Source organism: Capricornis sumatraensis, chromosome 20 (genome assembly GCF_032405125.1).
Source record: "Capricornis sumatraensis isolate serow.1 chromosome 20, serow.2, whole genome shotgun sequence".
Lineage (NCBI taxonomy): Eukaryota > Metazoa > Chordata > Mammalia > Artiodactyla > Bovidae > Capricornis > Capricornis sumatraensis.
Window position 1 is genome coordinate 21,393,601 of NC_091088.1, and position 16,307 is coordinate 21,409,907.

At 37.1% G+C, this 16,307-nt stretch overlaps 1 protein-coding gene across 1 annotated transcript in view; it reads right to left on the minus strand.

Moving 5' to 3' along the window:
• Positions 1–3,404: 3,404 nt before the first annotated feature.
• Positions 3,405–16,307, minus strand: part of ITFG1 (integrin alpha FG-GAP repeat containing 1) — a 307,723-nt gene continuing 294,820 nt past the window's right edge. Inside the window, exons 16-18 of the mRNA XM_068991936.1 lie at positions 15,966–16,048; positions 8,114–8,231; positions 3,405–4,723 (exon numbers count right to left, since the gene is read on the minus strand). Coding sequence (XP_068848037.1) covers positions 4,664–4,723; positions 8,114–8,231; positions 15,966–16,048 — 261 coding nt within the window. The 3' untranslated portion in view covers positions 3,405–4,663. The remainder of the gene's footprint in view (positions 4,724–8,113; positions 8,232–15,965; positions 16,049–16,307) is intronic.

Below are 16,307 nucleotides of genomic sequence, written 5' to 3' on the forward strand. Positions count from 1 at the left end.
GGAATCAAGACTGCTGGGAGATAATCAACAACCTCAGATATGCAGATGATACCACTCTAATGGCAGAAAGTGAAGAGGAACTAAAGAGCCTTTTGATGAGGGTGAGAGAGGAGATTGAAAAAGCTGGCTTAAAATTCAACATTCAAAAAAATAAGATCATGGCATCTGGTCCCATCACTTCATGGCAAATAGATGGGGAAAAAAGTGGAAATAGATTTTATCTTCCTAGGCTGCAGAAAAACTGCAGATGGTGATGATAGCCATGAAATTAGAGGATACTTGCTCCTTAGAAGGAAAGCTGTGACAAACCTAGACTGTGTATTAAAAAGCAGAGACATCACTTTGCTTACAGCCTGTAGAGTCAAACCTATGGTTTTTCCAGTAATCATATATGGATGTGAGAGTTGGACCATAAAGAAGGCTGAGTGCCAAAGAATTGATCCTTTCCAATTGTGGTGCTGGAGAAGTCTCTTGAGAGTCCCTTGAACTGCAAGGAGATCAAACCAGTCAATCCTAAAGGAAGTTAACCCTGAATATTCATTGGAAGGACTGATGCTGAAGCTCCAATATTTTGGCCACCAATGCGAAGAGCCAACTCAGAAAAAACCCTGCTGCTGGGAAAGATTGAAGGCAAAAGGAGAAGGGGGTGGCAAAGGATGAGATGGTTATATAGCATCACTGACTCAATGCACATGAATTTGAGCAATCTCCAGGAGATAGCAGGGGACAGGGGAGCCTGGCATGCTGCAGTCCATGAAGTCACAAAGAGTCAGACAGGACTTAGCAGCCGAACGACAATCATAACTTAAGCCTCAGTAATCAGGGTCTCTTGGACACATTTCAAGTTTTAGAGTTTTGAGTAGTCAGTTCTAGCTAGTTGTAAACATTTACTGACTTTTATTCTTTCTTAGAGATCGTCTAAAGAACAAAGGAAAAAAAATTGAAACATGGAATAAAACTCATTTTTTTGCAATTACTATTTCACTGGACCTTTGTATAAATCTCTTAATTTACCTCAGTGATCTTATTTTTAGCAATATGTAAAATTATTTTTAGTTTTTCTAAAATAACTTCATCTAGTATCCTTAGTGATTTTATTTTTCCTCTATCTTGAAACATTTTGCTACAGGATTTCTCTGCTTGAAAAGGCTGTATCTTTGATGCCAATTCATTTTTACCTTTGTTGGTTTAGTAACCACTGTCTTTAGTAGAGAGATGCATGTCACAGATTTATGGATATTTAATCTGAGGGTGAATCTCTAGGTATATCTAGCTGTAATAGCTTCCTACTGTATCGAGTAGGAAGAGTATAAAAAGTATGTTCATAAGTTATTACCTTTAATCCTGAGGCCTTCTTGTAGAAATTATTTTGAGAATTAAGTTCCTGAAAATAGTTTTTTTTTGGCTGGTAGATGGAGAAATATAAAGGGTTAGTTCAGATAAATGGTGTGTTAACAATGTGTTTATTGTATTTGCAAGTATAGGTATGTCTTGGAGATATTATGGGTTTGGTTCTAGACCACCCCAATAAAGAGAATATCATGGTAAAGCAAGTCTCATGAGCTTTTTTGGTTTTTCATTGTTTACACTATATTGTAGTCTATACAGTATAGCATTATGTCTTTTTAAAGATACTGTACATCCTAGGGACTTCCCTGTGGTTAAAACTCCATGTTTCCAATGCAGGGGATGAGGGTTGGACCCTTAGTCAGGGAACTGAGATCCCACATACCCCATAGTGTGGCAAAAAAAAATAAAAAAGAAAAGCAAAAAAAGAAAAATAAAATGTACATACCTTAAGAATACAAAAAACATCTTTTCATGTGTTTGTTAGCCATCTATATGTCTTCTTTGGAGAAATGTCTGTTTAGTTCTTTGGCCCATTTTTTGATTGGGTCGTTTATTTTTCTGGATTTGAGCTGCAGGAGTTGCTTGTATATTTTTGAGATTAGTTCTTTGTCAGTTGCTTCATTTGCTATTATTGGTATGGGGAGGGAGGTGGGAGGGGGGTTCAGGATGGGGAACATGTGTACACCTGTGGCGGATTCATGTTGATGTATGGCAAAACCAATACAATATTGTAAAGTAATTAGCCTCCAATTAAAATAAATTTATATTAAAAATTAAAAAATGATTAAAAAATACAAAAACCCTAGTTATAATAGTAATGTGAAAAAATCACTGATCACAAGTCACTATAACAATAATTTAAAAATCTGCAATATTCCAAGAATTACCAAAATGTGACACAGAGACATCAAGTGAGCAAATGCTGTTGGAAAATGGCACTAATAGACTTACTCAATGCAGGGTTGCCACAAACATTGTTTTTAAAACAACAAAATATTTGTGAAATGCAGTAAACTGAAGCACAGTGAAAAAAAGCTTGCATGTGATTGTTATCTTCAAATGGTTATTAAGTCTTGATTACTCCTAGTTCCCCAGAGGATGAGGATTATATAAGTATAGGTCAGTGGAAGAGAGTCAAAATGTTAAGTTATTGTTTGTTTCTGCAATGGAAAGTGGGAGAGAAGAAAAGAACCAGCACTTTTCAAATATCTTCTGTGCACATATTGCTACTTAAAACTCAAAATAGTTTTTTTAGGGTAGGTACCACTCAGTATCCTTCTTCCTCTATAGAGGAAGAAACCAGAGCTCAAAGAGGTAAAGTGACTGACTAAAAGTCGCAAAATGGGAGTTAGGCTCTGAATCCTGATTAGTTTGACCTCAGTCTTGTGCTCTTTCCACTACTCTTGAACAGTGCATGTGCTGACCTTCTACACAAATATCCAAGTGTAACTTTCTTGTTGGATTCTGTATCTGAGGTTCTGCATCTGCAGATTCAACCAACTGTGTACTACTGTAGTACATAAGTACTGAAAAACCCACTTTTAAGAGGACTTGTGCAGTTCAAACCCATTTTGCTCAAGGGTCAGCTATATTTGATTCTGAACATTGTGACACATTTACTTGCTGTCCCTTAATGAGTGGCACTGATGTTGCATTGAAGGTTAATATCAAGATACAGAAACATGAAAGTCACTGATTATATTTTTGTTATTAGTATTTCATTTGCCTGTAACACTATTCCTCATAGACTCTGACTACAATGAGTTTTAAAACTCATGCTGTATCAGATAAGTGACACTAAAGCTACCTGACTTTAAGGACAGTGTAAAACAGAGCCTGGCACAGTGCTGTAGGCTGATGAAGGTTTAGTGAATTTACCTGGGTATTATAGTTGGGAGATGCCTGTCTAGCCCTGTTAGGCACGTGGACCTTATAACCTCTAAGGCTTATAATGGGCCAAAGTAATTATTTACACATTCCCCCAAATACTTTGTTTCAATACAGAATATTTATTAAGAAGACTTAGGTACATAAAGCCATGCTTAGGTACATAAAGTAAACCACTTATACACACGCCATTCTCAGTGAACTGTAAGAAAAAAAAATAACACGAATAACAAAATTGTTTTCAAACAAGTTTTTATATTTTATATCCATCATATGTTCATTTGCATGTTAGGAAGTTATTAGCACTGCCATATAAACTTAGATGTAACTTTTTGATGAAGTTCACAAAAATTTGCATTGAAGTCTGAATGTAAATTACAGACTCTTACAAGCGTTTGAGAATAGAAATGTGATTGAAGATTTGCATTCCCAGATGTTTCAAGCAATCAAATGCTTTTCACTACCATGTGATAAGGATCTGTGTTCAAATGAAAATTATTGGGGCACATTAATTCTTGAAGGGTATAATAATTTTCAGTTAATATAAGAAAGTAATAAACCTTTATATAGGGTGTCAACCATGAAGAATTTAGGCTTTCCTAAGACTATGATTTCCACATGCCTAAAAAGAAAATCCTATGAAGTCTATATATTTTGATAATTAGTTGCAGAAGTCTGTAAAAAATGATTTAAGAATAACTGTAATGACAACTAGCACGTATTGAAACCTTACTCTGTGCTATGAGTACAGCTATGTACTTTGTATACATTATTCTATTTAATGTATAACTCAACTGTGTAATAGTATTAGCTCTGTTTATAAACAAGAAAACTGAGGCTTAAGCAGTTAGCCAGGTTCAGCAAACAGCTTGTAAATGGTGTAACCAAGAGTTTAAAGCAAGTCTGACTGTGGTTCCAAAGCCAGAATACCCAATCACTATATTGTATACCATCAGTGAAAGACCCCTCACCTGCTATCATGAGGGTGAACGGTTAAGAACTTTGCCTATGATACAGTCACAGAAGTATAATTTGCATTGTTAGACTAAGAAGCAAGATTAATTCAAGTGGAACACAAAAAACCTTGCTCATTTAAATAATTTTTATTTACATGTCTTTTTCCATCATCATTATTCTAATAAGATTATAAATACATAAACACCTGAGTACATGCAACACATTCCACAAAGGGAAAAAAAAATGTACAGCACAACTGAAAAAAGAACCAAAACTGTTGTATACAAAGCACTTAAAAAAGACTTGTAACACATCCAGACCATATTTATTTGAACAGTTTTCAGTAATTATCAAGGGATGTATCATTTGTAAGTAATATTCAAAATCTCCTATTTTCTTCTATAAGCCAAGTTTAGCATTTCAGTTAATCAAGTGAATAGCTGTTCCATTATGCAATAGTAAAGGCAAGTCACATAGCATCAAAATGAAATCGATGCGCTTCTTGTCGTTTTTCTCTATCATCTGCTTTCTGAAAAAGAATTTTAGACTGGTTTATAAATGATAAGAAAGTGTCAAACAAAGACTTTCTGAAATATGAAGTGGTTAATTAAAAAAGCCCTCAGCAATTAGTAGGTAAAAGTGTGATTTTATTATGTAATAATCTTATAAAACATTTTATAGTTTACAGTAGCTATTCTATAATTATCTCTTAAATTGAATTAAAAAAAACCAACAAGCATTATTCCTTAAAAGCTTTGTTATATATTATTTATTTGAAAGTAGGAGTAAACATTAGATTTTGTAAGAATGGAATCAACTATTACATTTTTCCTGTTCTTAATACTGCTGAATCTAATTATATTAAAGTACATTAATTATTTTGGGGTTAACCTATTGATTTTGCATTGGGATATTGGTTCCTTGACCAGGGATGGAACCTATGCCCCCTGCAGTGGAAGACTGGAGTCTTAACTACTAGACCACTAGGTCAAGTCCCATGTGCTTGGAATTTTGAGGGATTACTCAGTTTTGTATCTTGCTCTCATGGAACTTATTAAAGCCTAGAATGAAAAACATACTAAAAACATACTAAATAACTTTATTTCAGGGTAAAAATTAAAAAATGTTACTAAAACATAAGCAAAGCATACTAAATAACTCTAGTTCAGGATAAAAGCTGAAAAATGTTACCAAAATTCTGAGAGATTACTTTTGGTTGGCATGATGAAAGGGAAAGCTTTGAAAGACAGCATTTATGGAAATTAAGAGGGACATTCACTATAAGATGGGGGAAGAGCAGGAACAATCCTGGGAAGTCTGGCAGGAGCATGGGCTATATGAAAGAAACTGGTAAGAGAAAGGTTGGAAAAGTGTATGGTGGAGTCACAAGAAGACTGTACCATGAAGGCTAGGCTAATGGGGTTACACATTTTAGGCAGGGGGTAGGCACCAAAGGTTTTTGAGCAGAGGAGTGACATGATTAAGACTAAAAGATGAGTAATCTGGCAGCAATGTGATAAATGGAGTGGAGGGGAGAGAATGGAATTTGGGAGGACAGGCAGGATATAATAAGGAGTTGAACTAAATTAAAGTACTGATGTAAGGAATTCAGAAGTGGAGTCAGCTTCAGAGATTGTATGAAGGCACAGACAGGAGGGCAACTGGTAAATCCTGCAGTGAGTAAGAAAGAAACTAGTTTTAAGTTGCTTGTAATTGATCTGGGTAGAAGTGTCATGGCGACAGTTGGAAGGAGGGAGCTTTAGAGAGAGATGAAGGCTGGGAAAGAATGAGGGCAGGAGGAGAAGGGGATGACAGAGGATGAGATGGGTGGATGGCATCATCAACTCAATGGACACGGGTTTGGGTGAACTCCAGGAGTTGGTGATGGACAGGGAGGCCTGGCGTGCTGTGGTTCATGGGGTTGCAAAGAGCTGGACATGACTGAGTGACTGAACTAAACTGAACTGAAAGCTGGGCATATCTGAGGTGATAGCTCATGCCATGATTTTAGATAAAACTAAAGTAGCAGGTAATTGCAGCCATGAAATTAAAAGACGCTTACTCCTTGGAAGGAAAGTTATGACCAACCTAGACAGCATATTAAAAAGCTTTACATTGCTTTATCAACAAAGGTCTGTCTAGTCAAGGCTATGGTTTTTCCAGTGGTCATGTATGGGTGTGAGAGTTGGACTATAAAGAAAGCTGAGCAGACTCTTGAGAGTCCCTTGGACTGCAGGGAGATCCAACCAGTCCATCCTAAAGGAGATCAGTCCTGGGTGTTCATTGGAAAGACTGATGTTGAAACTGAAACTCCAGTACTTTGGCCACCTGATGCAAAGAGCTGACTCACTGGAAAAGATCCTGATGCTGAGAAAGATTGAGGGCCGGAGGAGAAGGGGATGACAGAGGATTAGATGGTTGGATGGCATCACTGACTCAATGGACATGGGTTTGGGTGGACTCTGGGAGTTGGTGTTGGACAGGGAGGCCTGGAGTGCAGTGGTTCATGGGGTTACAAAGAGTCGGACAAGACTGAGTGACTGAACTGAACAAAGTGGCAGGGGAATGTGTATAAAGAAGAGGGCGTAGGGCAGACACTGTGGCAGAAAGAACAGCCAATGGGTGAAAGAGAAGTGGTCCAAGGGGAAGAAGAACCACAGTACCACAGGAAGAGGCAGTTTACAAATATGAATTTCGATCCATTCTTGTATTTAAAACTTCAGTTTTTAGCCACTGTATCATCATTGTGAGTCTGTTTATACTGTAATCAGACCTACTGTAAAATTAATAAAATTAATTTCTTTTCCTTCACAGGTCTAGAGCTATATAATATTTCATACTATGTTCTGAAGCTTCAGATAAAAGTAAATAGGGTCACCTCTGATCTTACCTCTTCTTTTTTAAACACTTATTTTTAATTGGAGGATAATTTACAGTGTTGCATTGGTTTCTGCCATGATCTTACTTCTTAAGTTGCAATTTTAAAATCAACTGAATATGTGACTTTGTTATCATTTTTTATATGGAAGGAGTGGTATTTTGGACAGACAAACCTATGAACATTTATTAGAACAATAATATATTCTCTTTCATAGTTAAAACTGGTAACATAAAACAGATGGTAATTTTAATTAAAAAATGATCATTATAAGCATAACAAACTAAAGGGAATAGGTGCAAAAAAGGAAGACATTTTTGTGACAAAGAAGCCCTTTTTTGGAGAACATTTTTGGAACCTCCTAGTTGTGTAATGAATTCATATACAAATAGAAATTAACTTTTTCCCTTTATATCTACACTACTAATAAATTTATGTGAAAGCCCTTTGTTTCTCATTAATATTATATAAAATTATACTTTTGGAGCTTTGTTTCTAATTATTATTTATGGTGTTATACTATAGAACAGAAATCAGTGTTGTTTAATGCAAAGAATACCTTCTATTAATAGATGGAAAGGATGTTTATCACTTTGTTACTTCCCACCTAAACTCTCTCTGCTCTAATTTTTTACAAAGAGATAGCTATTACTCCCTGGAAAAAAAGTCCATGGCTTTATTATTAATAGTAAATAATGAACACAAGTTCATTTAAGAAATGATTATTATTTTTAAGGCCATTATGAAACTACTAATTAAGCTTTTTGATATACCTGTTGATTTGAGGGTATTCACTTTATTACTTTTGTGTAGTATCAAAATTTTAAAATACCAAGTTTTCTTTGATTTGTAGGAATCGCTGAGACATTAGTAACTTAAGGAGATGAAAGAAATTATCATCAATAATATGACAGAACTTGAAAAATCAGAAAATCTTAGTCATGTGAAAAAGTTGAAGATATAGTTTTTTAATTTAAAACATGTTAAAAAAGCAACATATTACTATTATAAATAATCAAAGTTTCATTTAAGTGAACAAACCTTTTCCTGCCAATGCAAAATGCCAATTATTGCCAAGATGAAAACACAGACACCAATGAGAGCTATAGCAGTAAGTAGAACAATGTTACTTGGTGTAAGATACAGTTTGGCACTCCAGCTGTAGATGAAAAGAGAAGAATTAAAATTACACATTTTAACTTAAAAATAACAAAATTCTATTGTGACCAAAAAGCAAAAGTTCTTATTAATCAATAATCAGTTCAGTCATTCATTAATTCTTCCACCTCTATCCAATTCATTACAAGTAAAACAAAAGCAATTAAAATTAAATAGGGTTAAGAATATTGACAAACCAGCAGAGTTCAGATTTTACTTCAAGAAATGAAACAGAAAAGAATTTTTGATTGAGATGCTTTGATACTTTTTCTTGCTCCTGTGAGAATTATTCTTGAGCAAACTCCAGGAGATAGTGAAGGACAGGGAAGCCTGGCGTGCTGCATACAGTTCATGGAGCTGCAGAGTCAGACATGCTTAGTGACTGAGCAACCGCCACCACCACTGACAAACTTATTAAGGGTACTTTGGGCAATTTTAGACATTCTTTTTATGTCTTGTTTGACTTGCTGAATTTGGAACCTTGAAGTTTAAGGTTAAATTGTCACATGATTTTCATAAGATTTCTGTATCTTATTTTTTGACCCTTATTCACATGTTTACTATGACTAAGTAAAATAACCATATGTCCAAGCAGGTGTAGATAAGTACTTGTGCAAAGTGTCATATTGGAAGGTTTACAGTATTACAATGGCACTATGAGACTTCTTACAAAATGATTTTATTCCCTCAATGGCAATATACAAACATTAGCATAAATAATATAACTAGCTCTTTCTTCTAAAACCCTCAAAACCCTTGAAAACCATGAAAAACCTAAAACTGAAGTCTGTATCACCAACACTGCAGGTGGTTATATGTAAAGAATTTTTGGTTTCTCTGAAAATAGATAATGGATATATTTTCATTTTAAATTTTAATAAAGGTAAGAATTATTCTGATAAATTGCAAGCAGTAATTGACTTATGTGGGGATAATTAAAATTTACTGATCCGTAAGTTAGCCTCTAGTCAATAAATCTCAAAGTATACTTCAAACTAAAATCAATTTGGTTTTTATTATGTACATAAATTTGAAAAGAACATTTGTTTTTCAGAAAGAGCAAGACAAACATGAAAAATGTTGAGCTTTTGGAAGAAAGGCTACAACAGAATTTCCCAGAAACTCAGAGGAAGAAAACCTTAAATACTGTTAATTAGTTGAGGATAACTATTCTCAGTACCTTACTTCATACTTAAGAAAAAGTCCTTTCATGAGATTTTTTTGGTGGTTCTAATTTAAAAATAGATTAAAAATGAATACAGGAATTTTGGTAATAAAAAATACTCAACAAAAGGCCAATACTCAGTTTCTTACTCAGAAGCAGTCATTCTTCTCACTTTCTTATCTATCACAGTTCTGTTGCTCAGTCATGTCCGACTCCTTGCGACCTCATGAATTGCAGCATGCCAGGCCTCCCTGTCCATCACCAGCTCCCGGAGTTCACTCAAACTCACGTCCATTGAGTCGGTGATGCCATCCAGCCATCTCATCCTCTGTCATCCCCTTCTCCTCCTGCCCCCAATCCCTCCCAGCATCAGAGGCTTTTCCAATGAGTCAACTCTTCACATGAGGTGGCCAAAGTACTGGAGTTTCAGCTTTAGTACCATTCCTTCCAAAGAACACCCAGGACTGATCTCCCTTAGGATGGACTGGCTGGATCTCCTTGCAGGCCAAGGGACTCTCAAGAGTCTTCTCCAACACCACAGTTCAAACGCATCAATTCTTCGGTGCTCAGCTTTCTTTATAGTCCAACTCTCACATCCATACATGACTACTGGAAAAACCACAGCCTTGACTAGATGGACTTTTGTTGGCAAAGTAATGTCTCTGCTTTTGAATATGCTATCTAGGTTGGTCATAACTTTCCTTCCAAGGAGTAAGCGTTCTTTAAATTTCATGGCTGCAATTGCCATCTGTAGTGTTTTTGGAGCCCAGAAAAATAAAGTCTGATGCTGTTTCCATTGTTTCTCCATCTATCTGCCATGAAGTGATGGGACCAGATGCCATGATCTTCATTTTCTGAATGTTGAGTTTTAAGACAACTTTTTCACTCTCCTCTTTCACTTTCATCAAGAGGCTTTTTAGCTCCTCTTCACTTTCTGCCCTAAGGGTGGTGTCATCTGCATATCTGAGGTGATTGATATTTCTCCCGGCAATCTTGATTCCAGCTTGTGCTTCTTCCAGCCCAGCATTTCTCATGATGTACTCTGCATATAAGTTAAACAAGCAGCGTGACAATATACAGCCTTGACATACTCCTTTTCCTATTTGGAACCAGTCTGTTGTTCCATGTCCAGTTCTAACTGTTGCTTCCTGACCTGAATACAGATTTCTCAAGAGGCAGGTCAGGTGGTCTGGTATTCCTATCTTTCAGAATTTTCCACAGTGTATTGTGATCCATACAGTCAAAGGCTTTGGCATAGTCAATAAAGCAGAAATAGATGTTTTTCTAGAATGTTCTTTTTCGATGATCCAGCGGATGTTGGCAATTTGATCTCTGGTTTCTCTGTCTTTTCTAAAACCAGCTTGAACATCTGGAAGTTCGCGGTTCACGTATTGCTGAAGCCTGTCTTGGAGAATTTTGAGCATTACTTTACTAGCATGTGAGATGAGTGCAATTGTGCGGTACTTTGAGCATTCTTTGGCATTGCCTTTCTTTGGGATTGGAATGAAAACTGACCTTTTCCAGTCCTGTGGCCACTGCTGAGTTTTCCAAATTTGTTGGCATGTTGAGTGCAGCATTTTCAGAGCATCATCTTTCAGGATTTGAAATAGCTCAACTGGGATTCCATCACCTCCACTAGCTTTGTTCATAGTGATGCTTCCTAAGGCCCACTTGCCTTCACATTCTACGATGTCTGGCTCTAGGTGAGTGATCACACCATCGTGATTATATGGGTCGTGAATATCTTTTTTGTACAGTTTCTGTGTATTCTTGCCACCTCTTCTTAATATCTTCTGCTTCTGTTAGGTCCATACCATTTCTGTCCTTTATTGAGCCCATCTTTGTATGAAATGTTCCCTTGGTATCTCTAATTTTCTTGAAGAGATCTCTAGTCTTTCCCATTCTGTTGTCTTCCTCTATTTCTTTGCATTGATTGCTGAAGGCTTTCTTTACTCTTCTTGCTATTCTTTGGAACTCTGCATTCAGATGCTTCTGTCTTTCCTTCTCTCCTTTGTTTTCGCCTCTCTTCTTTTCACAGCTATTTGTAAGGCCTCCCCAGACAGCCATTTTGCTCTTTTTGCATTTCTTTTCCATGGGGATGGTCTTTATCCCTGTCTCCTGTATAATGTCATGGACCTCAGTCCATAGTTCATCAGGCACTCTATCACATCTAGTTCCTTAAATCTATTTCTCACTTCCACTGTATAATCATAAGGGATTTGATTTAGGTCATACCTGAATGGTCTAGTGGTTTTTCCTACTTTCTTCAGTTTAAATCTGAATTTGGCAATAAGGAATTCATGATCTGAGCCATAATCAGCTCTCGGTCTTGTTTCTGCTGACTGTATAGAGCTTCTCCATCTTTGGCTGCAAAGAACATAATCAATCTGATTTTGTGTTGACCATCTGGTGATGTCCATGTGTAGAGTCTTCTCTTGTGTTGTTGGAAGAGGGTGTTTGCTATGACCAGTGTGTTCTCTTGGCAAAACTCTATTAGCCTTTGCCCTGCTTCATTCCATATTCCAAGGCCAAATTTGCCTGTTACTCCAGGTGTTTCTTGACTTCCTACTTTTGCATTCCAGTCCCCTATAATGAAACGGACATCATTTTTGGGTGTTAGTTCTACAAGGTCTTATAGATCTTCACAGAACCGTTCAACTTCAGCCTCTTCAGTGTTACTGGTTGGGGCATAGACTTGGATTACTATGATATTGAACGGTTTGCCTTGGAAACGAACAGCGATCATTCTGTCTTTTTTGAGATTGCATCCAAGTACTGAAAGGCTGCAACAGCGCAGGAGTGGTTGAGAGGAGCTACTTCACGTCCGAGGTCAGGGGTGGCAGCCGGGAGGAGCTACCCCCTGCCCAAGGCCAGGGGTGGTGGCGGGGAGGAGCTACCCACTGTCCAAGGAGCGGTGGCTGCGCAGGTGCAGGAGGGCCAAGAGGGTCAGGAGGGGCGGCAGTGAGGAGATACCCCTCGTCCAAGGTAAGGAACAGCGGCTGCACCTGGCTGGAGCAGCTGCGAAGAGATACCCCACGTCCAAGGTAAGAGAAACTCAAGTAAGATGGTAGGTGTTGCGAGAGGGCATCAGAGGGCAGACACATTGAAACCATAATCACAGAAAACTAGTCAACCTGATCACACTAGGACCACAGCCTTGTCTAACTCAATGAAACTAAGCCATGCCCGTGGGGCCACCCAAGACGGGCGGGCATGGTGGAGAGGTCTGACAGAATGTGGTCCACTGGTGAAGGGAATGGCAAACCACTTCAGTATTCTTGCTTTGAGAACCCCATGAATAGTATGAAAAGGCAAAATGATAGGATATTGAAAGAGGAACTCCCCAGGTCGGTAGGTACCCAATATGTTACTGGAGATCAGTGGAGAAATAACTCCAGAAAGAATGAAGGGATGGAGTCAAAGCAAAAACAATGCCCAGCTATGGATGTGACTGGTGATAGAAGCAAGGTCGGATGCTGTAAAGAGCAGTATTGCATAGGAACCTGAAAGGTTAGGTCCATGAATCAAGGCAAATTGGAAGTGGTCAAACAGGAGATGGCAAGAGTTAACGTCGACATTCTAGGAATCAGCGAACTAAAATGGACTGGAATGGGTGAATTTAACTCAGATGACCATTGTATCTTATCTATCTATATGCATAGATATCTTCTAAAATCACAAATCATTGCTTATTATACATATTCTAAGTGCATTTTCTGTTTATTGTCTTTTATTTTACTACTCTTTTTAAGAGATTGTTCTATGTCATGATATTACATGATCTAGAAGTACTATGATTCATAGTTTTTTGTGTAGATTCATTTTGTTATAAATTTCAAAATTTTAATAGACTCATTAAAAAGGTCTGAACTCAGATGTTAACTGGAGTTATTGATGTTATCCTCATTCAAACATAATGCTGTAATAGAGTTCTTAAGTAGTTTGGTTCCACTACTTAAAATAGTTTGGTTCCATTATCCAAAGAAAATGAAAACATTAATTAGAAAAAACACATGCAACCCTATGTTCACTGTGGCATTATATATAATAGTCAAGATAGTGAAAGCAACCTAAGTACCCATCAATAGATGAAGGGATAAAGAAGAATGTGAGTCCTCACTTTCTTTCCACATACGCACATTTATACATATACACACAATGGAATATTTCTTAGCCATAAAATAGAAGGAAATCTTGCCATTTATGACAATAGGGATGGATCTAGAGGGTATTATTCTAAGTGAAAAAAGAGAAAGATAAATACTGTATGATTTCATTTATATGGAATTTAAAAAATAAAAGACAAATGAACAAACATAACCAAACAGAGTTACAGAGAATAAGTGTTTGCCAGAGGGGAGAGGGAGGGTAGAGGAAGGAGAGAAATGAGTGAGGTTGATTGAGAGGTTCAAACTTCCAGCTGCAATGTAAATGAGTCATGGATATGAAATGTACAATGTGGGGAATATAGTCAATGATTATGTAATGTCTGATGACAGACTGTAATCAGACTTGACTGTGGCAATCATTTTGAAATGTACAGAAACACTGAATCATTGTATTCTGTATTCTACATGTGGAAGTATTGATGCTTTCAAACTGTGGTGCTGGAGAAGCTTCTTGAGGGTCCCTTGGACAGCAAGATCAAACCAGTCAATCCTAAGGGAAGTGAACCCTGAACATTCATTGGAAGGATTGATGCTGAAGCTGAAGGTCCAATACTTTGGCCACCTCATATGAAGAGCCAAATCACTGGAAAAGACCCTGATGCTGGGAAAGATTGAGGGCAGGAGAAGAGGGAGACAGAGGATGAGATGGTTGGATGGCATCAATGACTCAATGGACATCAGTCTGAGCAAATTCCGGGAGATGGTAAAAGACAGGGAAGCCTGGCATGCTGCATTCCATGGGGCACAAAGAGTCAGACATGACTTTGTGACTAAACAACAACATACTGTGTAACAGGAACTAACATAGTGTTGTAGGTCAGTTATATTATTTTTAAAAAAATCATAGAAAAAGCTCAGACTTGTGGTAAACAGGGATGGGAGGTGTGAGGGGAGGGAATTGGATGAAGGCAGTCAAAAGTTACAAACTTCCAGTTATAAGATAAATGCATACTAGGAATGTAATGTACAACACAATAAACAGAATTAACTCTGCCACATGTTATATATGAAATTTGTTAAAAGAGTAATAAATCCTAAGAGTTCTTATCACAAGAAAAATATTTTTTCTGTTTCTGTAACTTTGTACCTGTGTGAGATAATGGATGTTCATTAAACTTACTGTGATAATCATTTCATGATGTAACTAAGTCAAATTATAATGCCATATACCTTAAACTTACATAGTGCTGTATGTCAATTGTATCTAAATAAAACCGGAAGAAGAAAACAGTGTAGCCTGTATTTTGAGAAGAAATATAATAAGCCACTAGTTACATACTCATAGGTTATTTTTTTCATATTGACATCAGAATGGCCTTAAGAGCAAGTTCTATTTTTCCCAATGAAATTTAAGTGTTAATGAATATCTTCATCACCTACTTTTTGAAATAATGGAATCAACCTAATAATTTAAAGAAAAATGCACAGATAAAGATTTAGAATTAAATGCTACATTATAAAAGGAACATGTTGCTAGTAAGGCTAAAAATACCTATCATTCACTGAAAACAGTATATGCTTGGCACTGTGTTAAGCACATTTCATCCTCATCCTTGTAAAGCAGGTATTTTAATTCCCATTCTACAGTGCAGAAGGGCTTCCCCTGTGGCTCAGCTGGTAAAGAATCTGCCTGCAATGGACCTGGGTTCGATCCCTGGTTTGGAAAGATTCCCTGGAGAAGGAAAGGCTACTCACTCCAGTATCCTGGACTGGAGAATTCCATGGACTGTACAGTCCTTCAGAGACAACAAGGACTAGCTTCCTGTTTTAGCCAGCCAGCAGTGGATTTGAGTTTCGTGCCTGGGTGTGTTGAACTTCAAAATTTCTGCCTAACCACTGTGGGACATAAACCACTTCTCAAAGCATTTGCTAAAAAGATCATTGCTTGTGAAGTTTAGCAGCCTGAAAGTTTAGAATTTATGGCCAGTAAACTGAGTTCTGTTCAGTTCAATCGCTCAGTCGTGTCCGACTCTTTGCGACCCCATGGACTGTAGCACACCAGGCCTCCCTGTCCATCACCAACTCCTGGAGTTTGCCCATCGAGCTGGTGATGCCATCCAACCATCTCATCCTCTGTCGTCCCCTTCTCCTGCCTTCAATCTTTCCCAGCATCAGGGTCTTTTCAAATGAGTCAGCTCTTCGCATCAGACCAGCTTATTTAATCAGAACATGTATAAATCCCTAGTTAACCTGCTGTTTTTCTAATAAGGTTTAATTTGTTCTTCATGGAAAATGTCAGGGATCTTAGGTATAGGTATGTTTAGCCATTTAAAGTTTGCTATAAGCAAACTTAAGTGATGACACTCACAGGAACACAACAGAAACAGAGCTTTAAAAAGATGTATCTATGATTCAGAGTTGACAGTATTTTTACCAAATTCAATTCAAGCAAGGACATTACCTTCGAGGAACATTGGGAGGATATGGAATGACAATTAGCTGAGAATTTGGAATGATTGCAGTCCATTCTTGTTTTCGTACAGACTAGAAAAAGAATAAGAACATTTAACATTCAGTAGTACACTTTAAAAACACGATTATTGTAAATAAGGAAAAAGCTTAAGTATTCTTTGATAAATTGAAATCCTAGGTATGGATTAAGCTAAATTTATACATATAAGCTTCCAAATAGGACTCCTATTTGCAAAAATTTCTTTTTTCAGAGAAGGATTATATTTCTGTCTTATCGATGCATTAATTCAACTAGTATTTATAGAACACTCTTGTAGCAGGCACTGTTCAA